This window comes from Protobothrops mucrosquamatus, unplaced genomic scaffold, assembly GCF_001527695.2.
Source record: "Protobothrops mucrosquamatus isolate PMUCROS unplaced genomic scaffold, P.Mucros_1.0 scaffold2333, whole genome shotgun sequence".
Lineage (NCBI taxonomy): Eukaryota > Metazoa > Chordata > Lepidosauria > Squamata > Viperidae > Protobothrops > Protobothrops mucrosquamatus.
The window spans coordinates 104,792-129,227 of record NW_015388415.1 but is presented as its reverse complement, the minus strand read 5'-3'; the positions used below and the strand labels follow the sequence as shown (position 1 = coordinate 129,227).

General features: G+C 43.4%; 1 protein-coding gene across 1 annotated transcript in view; it reads left to right on the top strand.

The window, feature by feature from the left end:
• Nucleotides 1-911: 911 nt before the first annotated feature.
• NOS1 (nitric oxide synthase 1) overlaps nt 912-24,436 on the top strand; it is a 58,023-nt gene continuing 34,498 nt past the window's right edge. The window contains exons 1-7 of the mRNA XM_029285842.1: nt 912-1,651; nt 13,966-14,098; nt 17,668-17,802; nt 19,941-20,086; nt 21,731-21,893; nt 22,959-23,050; nt 24,088-24,229. Coding sequence (XP_029141675.1) covers nt 912-1,651; nt 13,966-14,098; nt 17,668-17,802; nt 19,941-20,086; nt 21,731-21,893; nt 22,959-23,050; nt 24,088-24,229 — 1,551 coding nt within the window. The remainder of the gene's footprint in view (nt 1,652-13,965; nt 14,099-17,667; nt 17,803-19,940; nt 20,087-21,730; nt 21,894-22,958; nt 23,051-24,087; nt 24,230-24,436) is intronic.

Here is a 24,436-nt window from a genome sequence, read left to right as displayed (position 1 = left end):
CTGTCAGGAAGTTTCTCCTTAGTTCCAGGTTGCTTCTCTCCTTGATTAGTTTCCACCCGTTTATTTATTAATTTATTTATTAATTTAATTTGTACCCCGCCCTTCTCCTCATGGGACTCAGGGCGGCTAACAGGCTCATAAAAACCACAATACAAATACAATGATATCTATATTAAAAACCAAATTAAAAGGAAATATTTAAGAAGGCCGATCATTAAAATTATCCTTAAAATACCCTTAAAAAACCCCGCTAAAAATCCCTAGGCCAGACCCGCTTGTTGAAAAAGCCGTTGCTTCTTGTCCTGCCTTCAGGGGCTTTGGAGAATAGCTTGACTCCCTCTTCTTTGGGGCAGCCCCTTAGATATTATAAGACTGCTATCATGTCCCCCCTGGTCCTTCTCTTCATTAAACTAGACATCCCCAATTCCAGCAACCGTTCCCTATATGTTTTAGCCTCCAATCCTCTCTCTAAGCTAGTCTATCTTCATTTTTCTGTCTCTTCCTCCCTCCCTCTCTCTGTAGATAAAGACGATGTGAAGCAGATCCCGTGTCCCAAGACACCGAAGAATGCTTGGCAAGCACCGTCTTTTCCAGCCATCTGTTGAAGATGTTCAGTGTGGTTGTCCATCCATTTCATGTAGGGCGGATGGCTTTGTTGCCTTCTAGGGAATGAAAACCAGCCAGACCAGACCTGCGGAGATGGCTGCATGACCTACCAATTCATCTTTAATCAAGAGGTGAAGCATCCCAAAGGAGACCGGCTTTCCCCAGCTTGCAAACAGATATAAAGCCTTCTACTCTGTCTCTTTTGCTCATTAGAGGTTGGTGGCTCATCCCTGGACTAGCTGAGAGTCCTCCATCTCTGTACTGTGAGATCCTGTTCTGGAGGGCTGGACGATTTCAGGACTACAATGGAAGAGAATGTATTCAGCGTCCAACAGATTCAGCCCAACGTGATCTCAGTGAAGCTCTTCAAACGCAAGGTTGGTGGCCTCGGATTCCTGGTGAAGGAACGAGTCAACAAGCCACCTGTGATCATCTCTGACTTGATCCGAGGAGGGGCAGCAGAACAAAGTGGCCTTATTCAGACGGGAGATATTATCCTAGCAGTCAATGGGAAGCCCCTGGTTGATATGAACTATGACGCAGCCTTAGGAGTCCTTAGAAGCATCGCTTCGGAAACTTATGTTGTTCTCATCTTAAGAGGCCCCGAGGGCTTCACCACTCACCTAGAGACAACTTTTACTGGAGACGGGACGCCGAAAACCATCCGAGTCACCAGACCTCTGTGTGGGACGCCAACCGTAGGTGATCAGGCATCTGCTCCGAGCATCCACACCAAAGACAAGCAACAGAGGGAAGAAGAATACAGAATGGGGGGCTCCGTCAGCTCCCGATGTACCCGGGAGAATGGGCAAGAGGAAGAAGACTTGGTGCACATCAATGGCATGGTAGCCAGCAACGTGGCCAAGGACACTCTGAAAGGAAACCAGGATATCCCCGACCATTGTCTGAATGGCAGTGTTGAAAACAGTGAACTGCTCAAGGAGATTGAACCCGTCCTGGATCTCCTGAAGGGCAACAGCCAGGAACTCAACGGCAATGCTGAAGCCCAGATGGCGATGAGAGACGTCGAAGTCCAGGTGGACAGGTAGGATGCGAGAATCATTTCACACTACGGGTAGCCCTCAACGTACAAAATTTCCATCGCTAAGCAAGGCAGTTCTTAAGTGAGTTTTGTCCCATTGTACTTTTTATGCCACAGTTAAGCGAATTGCTGCATTTGTTGAGTTGAGTTGACTTGACTTGACTTGACTTGAGTTTGGTGATTAGGCAACTTTGGCTTCCCCCATTGACTTTGCTTGTCAAAAGCAGGCTGGGGTGGCTGCAAGAGGTGATCAAATGACCCTGGAACAGTGCAACTGTCATAAACACATGCCAGTTGCCAAGGGTCTGAATTTTGTGACCATGGGGATGCTGCAACAGTCATAAGTATGGAAAATGTTCATGTCTACGCTACCCATCTCCCCAATAAGGCAACTCTGGGCACCTTCCAAATTGTAAAAAGAGAAAGAGAAAGCCATTAAAATTTAAAACTAGGCTGCTAGATAATCCTACAGGATGGAAACCGGTGCATTCCAAACTTTTTGGTCACCTATCAGAAAGTCTTTTTATTCCAAGGTAGGTCAAACATTTCAAGTCCATTTAGATGTCCTTGTTCTGAGGGAGTCGTGGGTTCGTGTGTTGTGACCTAAATTACCCAATTTGCTGGGTCGTTTTCGCAGATTTGAGAAAACTCTGATTTAATAATGATAATAATGATGATAAAGTTGGAAGGGACCTTGGAGGTCATCTAGTCCAACCCCCTGCTCAGGCAGGAAACCCTATACCATTTCGGACAAATGGCTGTCCAGTCTCTTCTTAAAAACTTCCAGTGTTGGTGCATTCACCGACACTGGAAGTTTTTAAGAAGAAACTGGACAGCCATTTAAACAACTTGGCAAAGCAACTCCAAGCCTCTTTTGTCTGGATAAAAATAGAGCTGGGGACAAGCTCAGCCGGTCAGTTTACAGCCACCTGGGGGGGCAATTCTCTTTCCTCCCTGTTTAAGCAGGAAAGTTAAGAATAAAACAGGAAACCTCTTAGTGGCCTCTTTCCATTGAATAATTATATTTCGCAAGCAAATACAGGGAAGGGAAATACAGGAAAACCTGGGCAGAACAGATCATCCAGGGGTACTGATTTTGCAGCACGCACAGGTCCTTGACTTACGACCACACAATTGTGCCCAAAATGTATGTGGCCAAGCGAGACAGCAGTTGTGACCGTAGCACTGCCTGTAGATCAGCCTATCACTCTCCTGCTGCATTGGTTATCAGTTCCCATCATCCCCTGCCTGGACACTTATGGGAGAAAGCGTAGCTCCCTTGGATGGCTTCAGATTGGAGAAGGGCGCAAGAAGGGAATATTCAGCCAGGCAGACCAGCGTTCTGCATTGAAATAATTTTCCAAAGTAAGAGTATTTCATTCTAGGCCTAACAGTCTCTGCAACCTGACAAAAACTGATTCATAATTACCATAGCAACCTATGTAATTACTACCTTAAACAAAACAAAAAAAACCCACAACGCGTGGACTGCTCCCTGTTTACATCACGTTCATTTCGTTGTATACTCTGGCGGTGACCAGCTGTTTAGACACGCATAAAATGACATGTTTACATCTCATTAAGCTAGGATTTGTTTGCTCATGATTTATTAAGGAAGTCACATTAAGCCCTAAGCTGGGACTTGCAAACCACAACAGTTACACTTTACAAAACACACTGAGCGGAAAACACACCAACACCAACACTATGGATCAAACCGGAGGATTTGGAGAATCTTTGGACAGCCGTGGATGTGACTTAACGTAGTTTGAGGGACGGATGTCATGTTGCCTTACGCCAAAGATATTAAAAGAGATTCCCCCCCCCCGTTAACCACTGGTTGAAAGTTGACCACGGTTTTTTCGATAAACATTCTTCTGCTTCTGTTTTTAGCTTGCCCCAAGATGGTTGTCATATCTTATCTCCTTTACCAGCTTTTAATGCCTCACGTCTAGCTCGGCTCCTATATTCTCCTTGTGACTCCTGAGGCTTATTATGCCTTTCGCCAAGTCGTAAGGCAGTGGATGTATTTTTAAAGGATCTTATTTTCCACAATTGGGGTGGAAAACACGCTCTGCCCACGAGGGCACCACCTCTTAGTCAAAGGGGAAGATAAAAATAAATAAAATTCGGATAGGATTTTGCCTTTGAAGAGAGTTGCTTGAGGGCTGTGGTGATTGCAGATGTTAATGTGTCATATGTATAAACTCAGCACTGGAAAGAAACGTTGAAAATGTTGTTCAGTGCAAGAATCAAAACTAAGTTGTCCAGGACAGAGGTTTGTCTTGCCTCTGCTTGAACTTTTTCAGCGAAGGAAGGTCCCTACTTCCTTTTAGTAATTTATTTCCACGTCCAATTGCTCTTATTACTCAGCATTTTCTAAACTTTCAATGGGAACCTGGCTTTCCTCTTTCTGTATCCTGCTTCCTGGAACAACAGGGCATCATCTTGATCAACTATGGAACATTCCTTCAGGTATCTAAAGGTTAAAAGGTAACGGTTAAGTCCTGGTGATTATGCAGATAACCTCATGACTTGATTTTTTTAAGCAGAAAAAAAAAACCACCAGAGGTTGAGTCCTCTCTGAGGTCTTCATGGTGACCTGTACAGAAATGTGAGTTGATCAAATAGAAAACAGGATATTCACACGGACCCTTCGCCTACATCACCAGTAAATGAACGTGATAACACGCCAGAGAAGATGACCGATGTCCTCATCTCCTTTCCAAGGATTTGAAGGCAGTCTGTGTCTCGTCAGTTTGAATGAGACGTTGTAAAAAAAAAAAAAGCTAGATGTTTTCCCCAACATAACACTAAGTGGAAGGCTTCCTTAAAGTATTACCATTCGTCCTTCAATAAACAAATTCTTCTTTCATGTAGGAAGGCTGAAATCCTTTCAAAAAAGAAAGGAAAGAAATCATACGCGGCCACAAAACAAAAATCACCCCGGGAAGTCTTTCGCTTGGTAGAGTTGGAAACCTACTTGACCAAACTTTCTTCTTATTCAGAATAATGTTGTCATCAAACAATTTTGCTCTTGAAAACTTGAAAGGCTTCAGGTATCCATGACTGTTGGCTGCAAACCAAGAGATCCCTTTACAGATTCAATCTGGTTTCTATCCTCCCCGGGTTTAGCATAAAGTTTAAATAGAAATGAATACGATGTGAGCCAGCAGGTATTTGTGAAATTATTTTCAGTTTGTAAATCAAGTGTTCCGGAGTGGGATTAATGGAAGGACAGACCGAACCACCCCAGGGCTTTGGTGAAATGTTGTGCTGTTCCTTCCAGAGCTTTTGTATCGTGTTATCTCTAAATCTTTTTCTTTTCTTTTTGAACTCAAGTCTAAACTTCTGAGTAACGACCTGTCAAGTACATCCCTGTTGGTTAGTTCTGAAAACCAGCAAAGCATTTTGGAATCCTGTGGGAAAGTATCTTGCCCCCTGCTGCTGATTACATGAGCATATTATGTTTCCGCATGATGATCTTGCATTCCCGAGTAGGAAGTGTTCTGTTTGTGCTTGATACATTTCAGATTATTAATTATAGACATGTGTCTGGGAAAGAAAAAAAGGAGAGGTTTTGCTTTCTTCTCTTTTTCGGGGTCCTATTCCTGCACTGTGGGGTGCAACGGCTCAGCGGTTAAATACACTGAACTTCTCAGCTGGAAAACTCGCAGCCTGGGTTTGAGACCTGAGCGCCGGGTGACGGGGTGAGCTCCCGTCACTAGCTCCAGCTCCTGTTCACCTAGCAATTTGAAAGCGTGCAGATGGGAGCAGATAAATAGGTACCACTTCAGTGGGGAGGTAACAGCATTCTATGAGCCTTTAGCATATAGTCATGTTGGCCACATGACTGTGGAAAAGGTCTACGAACAATGCTGGCTCCCTCAGCCCAGAAAAGAAGATGAGCACCACTCCTTAGAGCTGGACAGGGTTGGAAAAGGAAATCTTTATTTATTTTTTATTCCTGGATTATATGTGACTTCAACACGCAGCCATTTCTTTAAGGTCCCTTTTCAGCTTTTATGGCATCTATTCATTATGAGTGCACAAAGGAGAGTGGAACTGCATCTCTTCCTCCACACACACACACACCCCATTTCCACACCTTCAGTTTTTGTTTTTGTCTTCTAACCACTCCCTTGCTCTTTGGAAACTCAAGCTCCTGCTTATTGTATTCTGCTCATCAGAAGAAAATGCAGTCATGCCATAGTCCAGAGCGGGGAGCCGCTGGTGTGCTATGCAGACAGTTTACTCTCCTGCAATCCCATTCTCTCCAATCTCTCCACTCTGCAATGGGGGGGCAGGGAAGGGTGAGGAAAAAAAAACCCAGTTTCTGTAGGCCATCTCACCTTTCCCAACCTTTCCCTGCTGCTGGTGAAGTTGAATTTTGATATGCAGAGGAACAAATAGCTTATTCTCTTGAAATCCCTTCCTCTTCAATCTCTCTGCTTTGCATGGATGGAGGGACAGTCAAGGAAAGGACACTGCCTATAGGAATTGCTTGCTTTTGTCTTGATGGTCACGAATATTCTATTCCATTCCATTCCAATAATAAAGGCAGGATTTTTTTAAAAAAAACCTAACAAATAAAGTTTTAAAAATCGAAAAATCCACATACCTGCCTTTGTATAATCGTGTGTCTTAGACAAAAGAGGCAAATACACACCTAGGAATGATGCTAGTTGAGGAGGTGGCCTGGTGAGAAGCCGATCTAAGTTCAAACATAGAAGTGGAACATTTTAATGTTGCTTGAGGCAAATTAAGGCTTTCCCATGCCGTAGAAGGGAGTTAAAGCAGGCCTGCACAGAAACGAGATAAGCTGTTAAAAGATTATTGCATACAAAGGCAGCTTGTCAAGAACTTTTCAATAAATAGAGGTGTGCATTGTGAAGCTGTTTCTTAGGTAGGCTGGTTGCAAAAGGAAAATTAGTCAACAGTTAAACCTCCCTCTGAGTTGTGAAGTTCGGGGTGCTTTGTATCTTATAACCCTGGGATTTCCTTGTTTTTTCACTGAGGAAGAATAGAATGGAAATAGTGCTGCCTCCACAGTTGAAGGGAGGGGGCGAAATCCGGGTGGAGAATGGTGCTTTGCAGGTTCAAAATCAATTTTCGTCCTCACTATCTCCCGTTAAGTAGCCGCAAGCCAGTTAAAATCCAATTGTCATTGATTCATTAAAAAAAATTAAAATCTAGCCTCTACCGTAAGGAAGCGTTACAAAACCTGAAAAAACCAACAACAAGAAACGAACGAGCTGAACTGATCGGGCTGAGCATGTATGAATGCAACAGCCGCGCACGTGAAATGCATCCCGTGCAAGCTAGCTAGCTAGTGCCAAAATTAAACTGGATTAAATCGGAAGGAAGCCTGTACATTAAATCCAACTGGTTGGTGATAGGTGTCAGGGGGCTTCAGATTATAACTAGTACGGAGGGATAAAAGTGGTGGGTGCTTTAAAAAACAGAAGGTCTATTTCCACATTGAGGTCAGTGATGGGTTAGCATATTGAGACAACAGCAAAAAACGAGTTAGCTGATCCAGCCAATTAACAATTGGAGGTTGCATTAATCCACTCTGTCATGTCCTGGGTTAATTCATCTCTAGGTAGAGTTGCCATTGATGTGAAACTATCTAATATTGACCCATTTTACGACTTACAACCCTTGGCTTAGCAACTGTCCAAAGTTACAACGTCCTCTTCTTTTGTATACCCTGACTTCTTCTACCCGAGTCATTTCTGAATACCATCTTGATTCCTAAGACTTCAAGATACGTTTCAGCCCTTTTTGTTTACATACAATAATGGCTATTGCACATTTTTTGTCAAGGTTCTCTTCCTTTTTCTCCGCTTGACCAGGTTAGCCTAACTAGATATTGCTGGGTTTAGATTTGGCCTGCTTAGTAGCTGATCCCATTAAATTTGCAATGCAAATCAACCCTTTTTAAACTTTGTCTTGTACCACCAGCTCTTTTGAGGCAGGGCTAGCATTTCACCGTAGGCAAAGCTCATAGGCTATAAACCTCAGATCAGCAACAAAGACACATTTGCATTTCTGTATGCCTGCAAATCTTAAAGTTGGGTGCATTAAGTGGAACAAGAAAACTAATTTTGGATGACACCGTTTCTGTCTGCGTGGTACGGGCCATTAAGTTTCCGAAAATGCAATGATTTCGAGCTTGGCCCTTGGATCTAGAACAGTGTTTCTCAACCTCAGCAACTTTAAGATGGACTTCAGCAGCCAGCGGGAATTCTGGGAATTAGAGTCCATCCATTTTAAAGTTGCTGTGATTGAGAAACAGTGATCTAGTAGAGCAAAGCTCCCCATCCGTGGGAACTCCGGTGCCTAAAATCCCATCTAGTTGAAGAGTCTAGAATCTGAAGTCTACACATCTCAAGGACCCAGGTAGAAGAACAGCAACAATTGGACAACTGCTTGTCTGAAGTGGTATAGGGTTTCCTGCCTGAGCAGGGGGTTGGACTAGAGGATCTCCAAGGTCCCTTCCAACTCTGTTATTGTAGTGTAGTGTATTGTCTTGTAAGAAGATCTCTTCTTTGCTTGCTACTCATGCCTGACCATCTGGTTACAGTTCCATAAGGGCAACCTTGCAATCTGCACATGCTAAGGAACACTTTGAAAAGAGTACCGGTAGTCTTAGGATGATAACTGAGCCCAGTTAAGTGAATGTTAATAATAATAATAAAGTTGGAAGGGACCTTGGAGGTCATCTAGTCCAACCCCCTGCTCAGGCAGGAAACCCTATACCATTTCAGACAAATGGCTGTCCAGTCTCTTCTTAAAAACCTCCAGTGTTGGAGCATTCACCGCTTCTGGAGGCAGGTTGTTCCACTGGTTAATTGTTCTGACTGTCAGGAAGTTTCTCCTTAGTTCTAGGATGCTTCTCTCCTTGTTGCCCCATTTTAGGACCTTTCTTGCCACAATTGTTAAGTGAACCGCTGCAGTTGTGAAGTTAGTAACACAGCTGTTAAATGAATCTGGACTTTGCTTGTGAAAACGGGATCAGGTGACCTCCCCCCCCCCCAGGGACACTGCGACTGTCATAAATAGGAGGCAGTTGTCAAGCACCCAAATTCAGGTTGTGTGATCATGAAGACGCTGCGATGGTCATAAGTGTGAGGAACGGTCATAAGTGCCGTTGCAACTTCACCCAGTGAGCTGTTGTAAGGCGAGGACTAGCTATATAACCCTACTGAGTTTTCTCTGCCAACTAAAAGCTGAGGTGGGCGCTAGGCCAATTAAATAGTCCTTTTTCCCCCCCATGCTATGGAATGTTCTTCTTTTATCTTCATCCTGGTCCACCTTGTCCTTGGCTGGCAATTTCATGGTAAGCTGGGTCCTGCTCTTTATCTGATTGAGGCCATTTTATAATAACAATAAAAACCCAAGCTAGGGGGGGAAAAGATTACTTCCTGCACATTTTTTTTTTTTAAATGTGGGAGATAATCTGTGCGGTTAGAATACCTGGGTTGGAAGGCCTGGCTCTGAAGCACACTTTTGTGGTCCAGCCAAGGAAGTGGGGTGCAGGGAGACGAGAAAACCCCTGAAGGGCATGCCCCAAACGTTGCAGAACTAGCTTCAAAAGGGAAACTTAGCAAGATAGGACAGTGATTCATACTGTATTTATATGTTGCTTCTATGTAAGGGTGCGGGTCTATGTTGTGTATAGTATGTTTAAGTGTGTGTTATGTATGCGTACACTTTGAGAGACGAAGTTAGCTGAAATGAAGCAGTTTTGCTGGATCTGGAATTCAGTGGCTAGCTAGACAAATCTACACCTTTTAAGCCAATGCAGATAGTACTTTGATTTATCTTTCAAATTTAAAGACCTCCCATCTCACTGTGACTGTTGTTTCAATTGTCATAATCTGTTGACAGAGATCTAATGGGCCTCGGTTGGAGATGAAGCTTTGGATCTGATGGGCTATTTTCTTTTTAACTGATCACTACATTAAGATTTAGTGTGGGTCCAGCTTCACATTTAGACCTAAACTCTGATCTAAGCAAAGACACCTTACTGACTTTGCGTGCTCCTTTGTGTAACGTGAGAAATTTCTTAAATCCCACTTACACTTTGTAGAGAGTAGGGAAGATGGCCTTGACAGAAAAAAATGCAAGAACTGTTCTATTAGCAAAGAGGGTTGAAATGTTTTATTTTTCAGTCCAGAGCAATGAAATATAATTCAGAAGTAGCTCCGTTCATTGGTTCACTGGAGTATAAGGAGGAGGAGAAGGAGGAGGAGGAGGAACAGCACAAATTAGATTTGAAAGATTCTGCTGTTATGCCCAATATCGATAAAGAGGTTTTTTGAACTTCCCATGGAGTTATAATAATAATAATAATGATAAAGTTGGAAGGGACCTCGGAGGTCATTTAGTCCAACCTCCTGCTCAGGCAGGAAACCCTACACCATTTCAGACTAATGGCTGTCCAGTCTCTTCTTAAAAACTTCCAGTGTTGGCGCATTCACCGCTTCTGGAGGCAGGTTGTTCCACTGGTTAATTATTCTAACTGTCAGGAAATGTCTCCTTAGTTCCAGGTTGCTTCTCTCCTTGATTAGTTTCCACCCGTTGCTTCTCGTCCTGCCTTCAGGGGCTTTGGAGAATAGCTTGACTCCCTCTTCTTTGGGGCAGCCCCTGAGATATTGGAAGACTGCTATCATGTCCCCCCTCGTCCTTCTCTTCATTAAACTAGACATACCCAATTCCAGCAACCGTTCCTTATACGCGCCAAACAATATAGATTCACTAGATTCGGTTGCTTATGTGAATGCAGTCATCAGAGAGAATAGAAAAGACGTATAAGATAATTCATAGAGATTTGCATTGCTTTGGATTTTTTTCCAAATTACTGTTTGAGAATATACAGGCGCAAGAATGCAGCACCTGCCAGTGACTCATTAAAGCAGCTGCATCTGTTTTCAGAACTTCGCCATACCTAGAGACAGATGCAACTGCTTTAATGAGTTGTAACAGTTGTTCCGCTCGTACTCCCACACACTTTGAAATCCAAAGCATTGCACAGCTTGAGTAATTTTATGGATTCTGACTAGTGCCATGATGATGCTAATTTAGCATTTGTGTGTGTGTGTGTTTTAATAGTCTTCCAAACTGCTTACTACACTTAGATTTGACTTTGCAACAACTTCTGTAAAGTTAATTAATACTATTGTCCCCGTGCGGTACCTGTATCAAAGAAACAATGGTCTCACAGAAATAAGGTCTGAAGCAGTCCACTTCCTGATTTATTGTTCTGTTCCTTGGCCATTCCGAATTAAAAATCCAATAAATAAACCTTTTTTGTTGGTTTGTTTAAAGTGGCTTTGATACAGAGTGCAAGAGAAAATGTTCTTTTTTAAAAAAAAATAAAATATAATCTGCTTGGACCTGTGTGATGTACTTATTCTTAAAAGTAGACAATGGACACCCTGGGAGAATGCAAGCCTTTGTGTTTGCGTGTAGAATTTAGTTTTGCTTGACGTGTGCGTGTGTGTGCATGTATGTGTGTCTCAATAGGCATGCACAATACTGATATAATGAAAGAGAAGCAGCTCCCTGTTGTGTGAACGATTTGATGTGTTCTTGTAAATACACAGGAATAAATCCTATAATGGAGAAAGTCACTTTAATGCCAGAAGAAATAAATATCACTAAAGGCTGAAGGGAGGGTACCTCTCCTTTTGAAGTCATCATATATTTGCCGGATTTTTTGCGGTTCAGGTAGCGCTCCATGTTTGCGAGCTGTGAAACAAAACAGCAAAATAAAACGCGCTCTCTTTCTCCCTCTTTCTTCTTTCGATTGTGACTTTAGCTACAACATTGCAAGATCGTGAACTAGCCATAAAGCTAGGTGGATCCTTAAGTACCTTTGAGGGTCAAGCATTCTGGAAGGGATGCACAAATGATTAAATAGCATAGCTAAGTCTCATTGTTTATAGTTAAAATAATAGAATGATGGATGACTTAAGAGCAAGGTGATTTCCAACTGCTAAGAAACTAGATCAGTTCCTGCATCTATTCTATTCTGTTCTTTTCTGTTCCGTTCTGTTCTGTTCCATGTTTTCTAGACTAGTCTAATCTAGTCTAGTGTAGTCTAGACTAGTGTAATCCAATCCATTCCATTCCATTCCATTCTATTCTATTCTATTCTATTCTATTCTATTCTATTCTATTCTATTCCATATTTTCTACTATATTTCATTCCATTCCATATTTCTATTCTAATTTCTAATTTTTTTAAAATTAAAAGGCTGTTCAACTCCATCATGACTTTGGGTATGTATACATCCATCTTCAGTAAAAGCAATCATATAATACAAAACCTAGCCTAACCCTAACCCTAACCCCTTTAACCCAAGCCCTGGAGAACCGCCAAGATGGGGACCAGATGGATTTTGGACTTCTTTCAGGGGGATGTCTGCCCAAAGAGATAACAGTTCAGATTTATTTTTTTCCTTGGACTGCTGAAGCAGATGCCTTGGTAGATTCTGTACCCTATTTTTGTATGTGTTGCTCTCTAAAGTGGGGAATAATTATTATTTTAAGGAGTTTCATTTCCTTTTCCTTTGTGTGTGTGTGTTTTTAAATGATTTGTGTGCTATTACGACATTTCAATTGTCTGCCACTGGGCTGAGTCCTTTCCCCACATTGTATTGATGTCCCACACATAACCTTTAGAAAATAATCTCTGCATTAAGGAAAAACGGGGCAGTCAGAAGGGTAAATGGGTGAGACCTCAGCAACTTTTTTTATTTGCCCCAAATATAGTTTAAAGCCTGAGGATCCAATCTAGAGAAGACTACTTTAGCCTCCTTAGAGCCAAACAGCTAAACGTCATGGTTCCGACAGATGAAACTCTTCAAAAGAACTTTGAGGCATAGTTTACCTTAAAGAATCTTTATTTTGAGTGGCATAATATCGGTACTGCATAATTGAGCCAAAAACTGAATTCCCCTCCCCTGAGCACATAGTATCAAATCACAATTCCCTCCTCCAATTAACAGTCATAAATCACATTCCCCAATTAGCTTGAAACATGGGCTTCCTCTCCCGTTTTCCAGCCCGCCAATTCCTTATCAACTCTGGTTACAATAACCTTGATTCTCACGCTAGTTTAGTGTTGTTATGTCTAGCTGGACTCTCATTCACATCCCCCCTCCCAGCATCATCTAACTCTAAAAGCAAAAGGAAAAAGGAATTTCTAAAGAAGAGAGATGGAGGGACAGAGAAAATGTTCAAATCTCTGGCTTCTGTATGTATGATAAATATGAGTCCGTTGCCATGCGTCTGAGTTTTGATCACGTGACCACCGAGACACCGTCACGGTCCTAAGTTACTTCTTTCCAGTGCCGTTCAGTAACTTTGACCAGTTATTAAACGAGCTGTGGTTAAGCTGAGGAATACCTGCATTAGGCTTGCACGTTTGGTTTGCAGCTCTCTCATAAATATGGAAGGTGAGCGGGCTGAACGTTAGAAGAATTCTGCTTCGTTGGGACAGAAATGTCTGTGTTTTTTGGATGGAATTCTCCTAGTAGAACAGGTAGGCAGCGTGTGGCTGTGGATTCAGCCATGGACCCATCCTGGTTTGTTTAAAAATACTTTTTTTCCCCATATTTTTTTTAATGAACTAGGAATCTGACCGCTGCCGAGCTAAGCTGTAGCTCTTCCGTTGTATCTATTGGCAGGAATGCCACAAGATCCAATTAGAGCAGCACAAGGCATTTGAAGGGACTCGTTAGCTTTTACTGAGTAGACAAGCTTCCATTGCTGGATTTTATTGTAACTGGGCTCTTCGCACCTGTGTGACACCAGAGTGTCAGGTTTCTCCTTGGCAAGCTGGACTGAAACTCATTAAATAGCCCCACAAGAATCCAGGAATGACCAGGAATCAATCAGCTTTTGATCAGAAACATATTGTAGAAAAGTTTGAGACCCCGTTAGGGAATATCGAATATCCAGTGCAAGTTCAGTTTATAACTATCCATCATTGGGGGGTTTTTTTCTCTCCTTTTCGCTCTCCACAAGGTGCCAGAAATAATTCTCTTTTGGGCAGGAAGTAGAGTTTCCGTTGTTCCTTTGTGTAGCCAGGGACTAACTTTTGATTGTGTGAGAACTTGTGTTCAAAAGCAGACGGAAAAGCTTGCCTGTACTTGCAGCAGGCAGATGCAACTTAGCTGCTGATCGGGGCTCTCTCTGCTCCAGAACTCCAGAATGCACGGTTCATCTCAGAACCTGGTTTGAGCCCAATTATCATTGGATCTCACGACTCATGGGTTGATGTGTGCTTTCCCTTTCACCAGTTTAGGGGAAGCCGGCCGGAAGTCGCCAAGGACATTTCCAACGCAGCTGGAGAGCGACCGAGTCGTCAATGATCAGTGGGGGGCATCTGAAACAAGCCCCATGCCAAGCAACATGTCTTCAGACAAGGACCAGGTAGGTGGCGACAAGGTAGGCGATAAGGTGACTCTCTGGCAATGATGCTCAGTTGGGATAGGGCACGATTTTACAGTTTTCTGAGGAATCAGGGTAGCCGGTAAATGGTCCCTTCTGCATCCTCAAAAATAAAAACTGTGTGTGTCTCTTGCCACTGAATTGTCAATGGCGCCGTCAGCAATTGGTGGATAATATGGCCGAATAGCCCAGAAGCTAAACAGATCAATAAACAAGGCCAAATCCTAACTGCACCTCCTTCCTTCCTTCCTTCCCTCCCTCCCTCCCTCTCCCTTAAAATCAACTTTCCTTCCTTCCTTCCTTCCTTCCTTCCTTCCTTCCTTCCTTCCTTCCTTCCCTCTTAAAATCAACCTTCCTTCCTTCCCTCCCTTCCTCTTAAAATCAACCTTCCTTCCTTCCTTCCTTCCTTTCTTCCTTCCTTCCTTCCTTCCCTCCCTTTTAAAATAAACCTTCCTTCCTTCCCTCCCTCTTAAAATCATCCTTCCTTCCTTCCTTCCTTCCTTCCTTCCTTCCTTTTCTTCCTTTTTTTTTAAATTTGCTAGTTAATTCTCAACTTCTCCAGTTGAGGAAATGCCTGCTGGTGATGGATTAGTTCTATTGCGCTCATTGTCATCACTCGTGGCACTCCCAAGAAAAGGACCTCTGTCTGAATCTCACTTTCAGCAAAGTTTGGGGGAGTTTGTCTAAATGGTAGGGAGCTTCCTGAATTTGAAATCTGGCTTATTTCTTAAAAGAATTGGTTTGCTTGTCACTCTTCAGAACTACCCATCCACCTCAGCATTCTGGATAAGGTATATATTTTAAAATATTTTAAAAGACAATGTAGAAGCAACAGTTGTCAAGCATCCGAATATAAACCACGGGGATGCTCCAACGGTCGTAAGAGTGAAAAACGGTCATAAGTCACTTTTTTCGGTGACTTTCAACTTTGAACGGTCACTAAATGACCTGTTGTAAGTCAGCAACAGTCTGCACTGGTTTCCAGTTCTAGTTTCTCCCATTTCCAGCTTCAAGGTTACCCATTTCTACACGCCCAAATCTATTAGCTGAAGAATAAACTTCCCACATGGAATAATAGAGCATTTCTTGGGGGGGGCGGGGAATTATAAGTACCACAAACAATCGGAAAAGCTTTTAATTGCTTCACCTTGCAGCAACTTCCTTTTAAGACTGCATGAATGACCTTAAAGGTTAAAACACTTGCTGTTCCCGAAAACAAAGGGAGACAAACAAACAAACCACTTACGATGTTCATAATGAGTTTTAGAATTAGAGTGCAATTTGAAACTTACACCTACTGGAGACCTGGTATCAGGAAATAAATAAAAAAAAGGCTAAATTTTGTTCCTTCTGTACGATCTCTCAAGACCTAGTTGCGGCGTTGTTTGTTAGTGTGTTTTAAAAAGGGGGGAAAGACATTCGCTTATTCAGCCAGTTTCTCCAAAGGATTTGTTTAATGCGTCTTAATTCTGCTTCTTGGTATGCTACCTGTGCCATGTTTTCAATTAAAGACAATAGGGAGTGCGTGGAAGGAGGAAGAGTGTGTTCAAAAATAAATTTTTCCCCAGAGAGAGGAGTTTCCTGTAAGAGGTCACTTCTTCCCCATTGCTCCTTAAATAAATTTTCTACCTTTTGACCCCAATCTATTTTTTTTCCCCTTGTCTAGAGGCTGCCATGTTTTCTTGAAACATTTCCCGGGGTTTCTGCAGCGTTCACCTTAGTAAAGGCAGTTCTCAGTTTATCAACATTTATAAAAGGAGAGAAAATCTGTAGCCTTAATCTGAAACTGAACAAGAAATATTCAGAGATTCTTAAACAAGCAGAGTTTGGCAAGCAGGCAAACATTCAGTATGGGAGGAATCCCTTGGCAGAATTCACATTCTGCTCTTATGGAAAGACTGGATGTAGAAAATTGGGGTTCCTCTATCAGTCTGTCTGCTCATCTTCCTTCCCCAATATTTTGCTCTTTTGAACGAGGAGGCCCATCAGCCTGCCTAGTGGTTTGGGAGGATGGGAGCTGTGGCCCAAAACATTGGGAAGGCATGATATCGGAGAAAGAAGATCTATGCCAAACTGACACAAAAGGAATGTAATGGTATGTGAGAATAACCTTGGGAAACAGGAAGAAGAGCTGCAGAGTAAGCAACAATCAGATATGATGAGGTTGAACTCACAAAAGGAATGGCAAGCATCTTAGATCTCTAGTTTCTTGGACAGTAAAAGCAACGTGGGGGCAAAAGATTCTGTTAATACAAGCTTACGACACAAATAGAGCTAGCGTGTTTCTTGCCTGGACTACTTTGCATGGCTGACGAGGACTGAGCAGAACCTGCACAATCTTGTCTGGGCTAGGAAGTTAAATAGGCTTTATCCTAGTTACAACTAGAGTAGGTTTCTAGTATTAACTAGAAAAAAAGAGTAGATTTCTTACACCCCAGAAGAAAGCAAGAGTCAACTACCTCTGAACAGTAGCAAAGAAAATTACATGGATTAGTTCTTGAAATCCCCAGCTTGACTTGAAGGGAATTTTACCTTTATGGGGAAACAATTGGGGATCGTGTGCAATTGTGAAGCCTGCACTCTGCTTCTGACTGACAGTCCACCCCCTTGTCAATGCTTTCCTCTCTGCCTTTTTCAGCAGGTACTTCCACCCACACTTGCAAAGTCTTAATCTCTGTAACCCTCAGGATGACAGGCACCGCAGCCCTCTTGAACAGCTCGTTTGGAAGAGCAAAGAGGGTGATTTGGAGCATGAGAAGAAACCTCAAATTTCTTTCCAGCATCATAGTATAGCTGCGTCCCTTTGTGAGAGAGATGGGTGGTTTCTAAATATGATAGCTAGATAAATAGCTAGATCGCTAGCTTATCTCTCGATAGATAGATAGATAGATAGATAGATAGATAGATAGATAGATAGATAGATAGATAGATAGATAGATAGATAGATAGATAGATAGATAGACAGACAGACAGACAGACAGACAGACAGACAAGAAGGATAGATGATAGATAGATAGATAGATAGATAGATAGATAGATAGATAGATAGATAGATAGATAGATAGATAGATGATAGATAGATAGATAGATAGATAGATAGATAGATAGATAGATAGATAGATAGATAGATAGATAGATAGATCTCCAGCTTCTCATGATCCTTCTTCCTGATGTTGCTATCACTTGTCCACATCTATCAGCACCACTCTCTTCTGATCCTACCACGGTGTGCACACACACACACACACACACACACACACACAAACATATCAATTTGCAGGAATGTTTTGGAGTTCCGTGAAGATCCTACTAGGATGGTGAGGAACTAGTTGGTCTTTTACGAAACGAGGGTTCGGCAGCTGGTCGGGGCCTCCATTTTGTGAGTGGATCCACCACCCGCTTCCAAATTTGCACACGTACCATCAGCGCCCGAGGAACTTGCCTCTCTGCTCTACGTCCCCAACCCTGAGACCATCAGCCTCTTTCTGAGTAGCTGGGCTGGACCAAACAATTTCATAGACCATTATTCTCTTTCTACTCTATTTACTCAGGTCCCTTCTGGCCAGTGGTCACCTACCAAAAAAGTGGTGAACGAAAGCCCTTCCAAATGCCCGCGTTTTGCCAAAGTGAGGAACTGGGAAACTGGCTGTGTGCTCAACGATAATTTGCATTTGAAGTACTCCATGGTAAGTGAGATGCCCGCCTGCTTGAGTATTCTTCCAAATGTTTGGGGTCCACTTCTAAGGAAACCTCCTTGAAACATGCTTTTCTCAAGGGCCGGCTCTACCATGAGTGGAGTGAAACAGCCAATCCAGGCAACTAGGCTTCATTCTCAAAGGTTGTGATTAACCTTAGGGAGGAGGAACCTTGACTGGAGAAGATGGGGGAGGTACGTCAGGTAGTCCTCAAGTTTCAACCAGGGGGCACAATGGAGCCTGCAGTGGTTAGAATGCAGCATTGCAGGCTAACTCTGCCCACAGTCTGGAGCTCGATCCTGATGGGGATGAAGGCTGACTCAGCCTTCCATCCTTCTGAGGTGGGTAAAATGAGGACCCAGATTGTTGGGGGCCATAGGCTGACTCTGTAAACCACTTAGAGAGGGCTGTAAAGCACTGTGAAGTGGTATATAAGTCTAAGGGCTATTGCTATTGCTATAACCACAATTGAAGTTCAGAGAAGAGCAACTAAAATAATCAAAGGCCTGGAGACTAAAACATATGAAGAACCAGCTGCGGGACTTGGGTTTGGCTAGTCTAAAGAAAAGAAGGAATAGGGGAGACATGATAGCAGTGTTCCAGTATCTGGGGGGGCTGCCACAAGGCAGAGGGGGCCAGGTTGTTCACCAAAGCACCAGAGGGAGGGACGAGAAACAATGGTTGGAAGCTGACCAAAGAGAGAAGCAACCTGGAATTAAGGAGAAACTTCCTAACAGTGAGGACAATTAACCATTGGAACAGCTTGCCACCAGAAATCGTGGGCGCTCCATCACTGGTGATTTTTAAGAAGGGACAGTCACTTGTCTGAAATGGTAGAGCTTCTCCTGCTTGAGCAGGGGGCTGGACTAGAAGACCTCCAAGGTCCCTTCCAACTCTGTTATTTTTCTCCTCTCTGGATAGTGCGGTCCTGCAGTGGAGCTGCAAACGGGAATAAATACTTCTTTGATCATTCCATCCGTGTGTTTCATTTCCTCCCTTCTGCATTCAAGCCTTCTTCCATCAAATGACTGAATCTTTAATTCTGGAATTTGCCAGAGTGACTAATTTGTGCTCCGATTCAGTTCTTCAGCTAAGTCTCCCTCTCCCCGCTCCCCGTCTCCCGTTTGTCGTATTTCTTCCCTTCGCCTCCTGTGCGTAGATAAGCCACCTCAGAGTGCCATTTACCGCACCATTCATATCAGGGTTCTTTCTGACGGTGCCACATGAAAGAATGCCAGCCACAAAGGATCTTGATGCTGCGATGTGCGGGTTGTTAGCTGAAGAATGCTCCTTTGCCGTTCAATCAATGCGCCCGAGCGCACGTGCGCGACAGATTAGCAAAACACCAGTTAACAAAATCGGGAGCGAAAAGGAAACATGAATAAATGAGAGAATTGTAGACCTAGGGTACATTTTTTGGGGGGGAGTTAAGTTTTTTTAAGATGCAAATAAGAAGGTCTCAGAGGATAGCGCCATTTAAGAACACCCATCCAGGGTGCAGCAGCTGCGAAGCGGTGCAAATTCCACACAGGGCGGATCATTAAGGGAAAAAAAGGTACAAAGGCCTCCGTCTCATACCGCTTTCATAGAAATGTATACAGCGCGGAAGGCTTTTTAGAATCGTGTTTCTTGGAAGGGGCAAGGAAAAAAGCACAGGAAAGAAAGCTTGTCGCCAGAACAACTGGAAGAAAAGTTACAAAAGGAGCTTTGATTTCCCCATCTGATTATTTTTCTTTTTTTAAAAAAAAATCAAATAGGGGAAGGAGCAGAATAGAAATTTTGATATATATCTTTCTTTCTTCCTTCTTTCATAATATTCGTGCGAGAGAGAGACATTTGCCCAAAGCTGCTGTTTTTCAGGCGTGTGGTTCCCGCAAATGCGTTTTGTAAGCAGCCAAAGCGACGTGTTAAACTCTTAAGAGCATTAAGATTCAGAGCAGAGTCCCACGACGGTGAGATCAGCGGCGTATAAATTTAATAAATAAATAAATAAATAAATAATATCTCTGAACTTCTTCCCTCATCCCTGGAGCATCCACTTCGAACTCCTTCGACAGGTGAACAGAATCTTGACCAGTTGGCTTTCTCTTTCTCCTCCTCCTTTCTACTTCCTATCTCTTATCTTTCAGGTGACCCCTTGCAGTGATCAGGTCTGCATGGGGTCCATCATGGTCCCTCCTCAGCATGTCCGCAAACCGGAAGAAGTCCGGACGAAGGATCAGCTCCTCCTCCTCGCCAAAGAATTCATTGATCAGTACTACTCCTCCATCAAGAGGTAAGTTGGAGGCCTCCACAAACTGTCATGATTTCTGCAAGGTATTTGACCATGGGCAACCCTGCACCAACTTGTCCCATTGGCTACGATCAGGGTAGCCTGCTTGCAAATTAAGGATGGGTCTTTAAAATAAGTGGACAGCAGAGTCTTCCTGGTTACTTATATAAGTCTGGCATGAATCTGCCCTTAATTTGTTCAAACATGCTCTCCCCTCTGCAGAGCACATTTGGGTAGGACAGAGGTCTCCAAATTCAGCAACTTGTGGACTTCAGCTCCCACAATTCCCCAGGCAGCCACCCTGGGTGGTGAATTCTGGGAGTTAAAGTCCACCAGACTTAAAAGTTGCCAAATTTGGAGACCTCTGGGTTAGGATAACTTTCCGTAATAAGGAAGGGGAAGGAAAGAGGATTTAGCTCCATAAATAAGGAGCTGAATGCTGTGTGAAAAACTGGAAATAAAGTGCTTCTTTATTCTTGATGCGTCTAACTATGCTTATGGTGATTAATTTGGCAAATATTGCTTTTAGTTTTGTTTGTATTTATTTTCAACCGACAAATTGCTCTTACATTAAAAGAAGCTAAAGAATTGTCGATAAAAGCCTTGAGTTGAAATATTACGGCATGTTCCTTCGGGGTTCTGGAGCCCATCCTGGTGAGCCATTAGTAAAGACAATTTGTCTGACCTAAAACACCGCATAGAAACGAAGCATCTTTGGACATTCAGATTCTCCTCTCCCCGCGTTAATGAGTGTTTTGAAAGTGGCCACAGTTAGAAGAGATGAAGAGGCTAAATCTCCAAGATAATTATCCAACGTCATGTGATTGCGGTGTTATGGTTTTGTACTGCATTGGGGAGACCACACTTGGAATACAGCATCCAGTTCTGGTCACTGTGACACAAAAAAGATGTTGAGACCCTAGAAAGAGTGCAGAGAAGAGCAACAAAGATGATTAGGGGGCTGGAGGCTGAAACATAAGATGAACAGTTATGGGAATTGGGAATGTCTAGTCCAGGGGTCTTCAAACTTGGCCCTTTTATGACTTGTGGATTTCAACTCCCAGAATTCCTCAGCCAACGTGCCTGGCTGAGGAATTCTGGGAGTTGAAGTCCACAAGTCATAAAAGGGCCATGTTTGAAGACCCCTGGTCTAATCTAATGAAGAGAAGGACGAGAGATGACACGATAGCCGTGTTCCAGTACTTGAGAGGCTGTCATAGAGAAGATAGGATCAACCTATTCTCCAAAGCCCCTGAGAGAAGATAGAAGCTTATCAAAGAGAGATCCAGGCTAGAATTAAGGATAAACTTCCTGATGTTGAGAACAATTAACCAGTGGAACGTCTTGCCTCCAGAAGTTGTAGGTGCTCCATCACTGGAGGTTTTTAAGAAGCGACTGGACAGCTCTTTGTCTGGAATGGTATAGGATCTCCTGCTTGAGATTGGACTAGAAGACCTCCAAAGTCCCTTCCAATTCTATTATTCCACATTCTGAATCTTCTTGTGCTCATCGTGATTATGAGGATGGCCAACTTTGGCACAATGCCTGTTCCCTTTTGCTTGGGGCAGGATTGCCCTGCGCAACTCAGCTATGCCCACCACAATAGCATGAATGAGGGCCAACCTCTTTCCTTCTCTGGCCTGGCAGGTCTGGCTCGAAAGCTCACATGGAAAGGCTGGTGGAAGTCACCAAAGAGATAGAAACCACGGACACTTACCAGTTGCACGATACGGAGCTGATCTATGGAGCCAAGCACGCCTGGCGTAATGCGTCTCGTTGCGTGGGGAGAATCCAGTGGTCCAAGCTGCAGGTGAGGAACTCAGGGACTTGGACACCGCCCGCAGGCCACCTGCCTACGTGCTTATACTTTGGCAAGTGCAGGTAATTCTTAGCAGGTATGAATATGCTTGGCAAGCCGGCACGGCAGTTAAGAGGCCTGGAAGAAGGCTGAAAGCTTCGGTGAAGCCAGAGGATTTGGGGAATCTGATGTAAAACAAGCCCTCCAAATATCTTAAGTTCAGGGTTTGGCAAGCACCTACGCCCGGCCCACGCAGGGTTTCTTTTCATTAAACCAAAAGGAAGAAAAATCTCTATCAATTGGAGGCATGTCAGAGTGGCAAACAACCTTTCTGTGCAAATGTTAATCCTCAATTTCAGAGATTTGCATGCGAAAGTAGAGTCTCTCCCCTTACCTGAATGACTGAACTCATTTTAAGCCTGCTTAAGAGTTTATGTGGGTTTATTTGCTGAGCCAGCCCCAGATGTAAGGTGGAAGGACTGTCAAATTCTTTTCTTCTTTTACATGGTTTTTCTCGTTGGCCCTTCAGGATCTTAAAACCTTCGGGTCTAAGCCTGCCTTCCGTGTCTGCAGAAATTAAATCTTTCTGCTACTGCACATGGCAGCCGTTCAGCATTTAAAATGTACGATAATATGCATGAACTTACACATCAGTACTGCCTTCTCTTCTTCAAGACCAAAACTGGGCCTTCATTCTCTTTGTAGTCCTTGTGGATCATAACTCCGACTCTTCTGTTGCTCCCCTCTGGGAGGAGGTTTCGAAGTATTTATAGCTGAACTACTAGATTTGTAACAGCTTTGTTCCTTATGCCATCCGTCTTGTAAATTTGCAGGATTCTTTTTTTCTCCGCCACGTATATGTATACATTCGAACTAGACTGTGATGTCATATATGTGTGGGTATGTGGGTATATGCATAATGGTATTTTTTTCAGAGCTGAATGGAACAAAATTTCATTTTAATGTTATGCTGATTAGTGTACATTTAATGTGACAATAAAGATTCTACATTCTATTCTATTCTATTCTATTCTATTCTATTCTATTCTATTCTATTCTATTCTATTATTCTTCCAGGTTTTTGATGCCCGGGACTGTACCACAGCCCATGGGATGTTCAACTACATTTGCAACCACATCAAATATGCCACGAACAAAGGGAACCTCAGGTACATGTGTGTGTGTGTGTGTGCATGTGCGTGTGTGCGTTGATGCCCAAATGGCATGATGGCATTGGACCAAGACCCGTTTTGTTATCTTTGCTTGGGAAGCTTAGCAAAAAACGGAGCAACCCAAAGTTAGAATCTCCCATAGCCAGTTTGGTCTAGTGCAGGGGTCTTCAAACTTGGCCCTTTTATGACTTGTGGACTTCAACTCCCAGAATTCCTCAGCCAGCGTGCCTGGCTGAGGAATTCTGGGAGTTGAAGTCCACAAGTCATAAAAGGGCCAAGTTTGAAGACCCCTGGTCTAGTGGTTAAGGCACCACGCTAGAATGCAGGAGAGCATGAGTTCAAGTCCCGCCTTAACCGTGAAAGCCGGCTCGGTGAGTTTGGGCCAATCACCTGGAGACTCTGAGTTCTAGTTCTGCCTTAGCTCTGAAAGCCAGCCAGGTGAGTTTGGGCCAGTCCCTCTCTCTCAGCCTTGTGGGGAAAATAGGAAGAAGCAGGTTACTTGTGAAAATAATAAAGGCGGGGTGCAAACAGATAAAATAAAATTAAAAATAACATAAAATGAACATTCTAGTCTAAAATGGGATGGATTTTCCACTCGAATTGATTGTATACAAAGGATTCCAGAGGAGCTGCTGGTGCCTATAGAACATGGGGTGGCAACTTAGAGACCTATGGCTCCCCGTGGCTTCCATACCCCCTTCTTTACCGCCCTCTCCCAAAGCATCTCCAGCAATGTTCCTGAATTGCTATAATTGCTGTAAATTGGAGGCCGGCCTTCCTTTTCATTTCAAGATGGAAAAATAGTATGGTAAAAGCTAAAACGAGCTTAACGCTATTTACAAAAGGAAACCAAGGCAAAAAAAAGCTCCACTTCCAAGCAAACCAAGCCACTCCTGGGAGACAGCTCCAATTATTTTGCAGAATCAAACAAGACCGCCTAAAACACAGGTGTCCCACCTTGGCCACTTTAAGACCTGTGGGCTTGAATTCCTAGAATGTTAAATCCGTTGCCCCTTTTTCTCTTGCCCTCCTAGGTCCGCCATCACCATCTTCCCCCAGAGGACGGATGGCAAACACGACTTCCGGGTCTGGAACTCCCAGGTCATCCGTTACGCTGGTTATAAACAACCGGACGGTACCATCATGGGCGACCCAGCTAATGTGGAGCTGACTGAGGTTGGTGCATGACATGGGAGGACGTACAGAATCCCATAAGGGGAGCATACCTGCGGTGGAAAAATCCATCAAACTATTGTCGTGGTCTGTGAGAATGATCTTGGGAGACAGGAAGGAGGAGCTGCAGACTGGAGACTGGCATATAAAAGATGTCTCAGATCACAGATAAGGAAAAGGGATGTGGGAAGTGTTTCAGAAGGGGCTGTC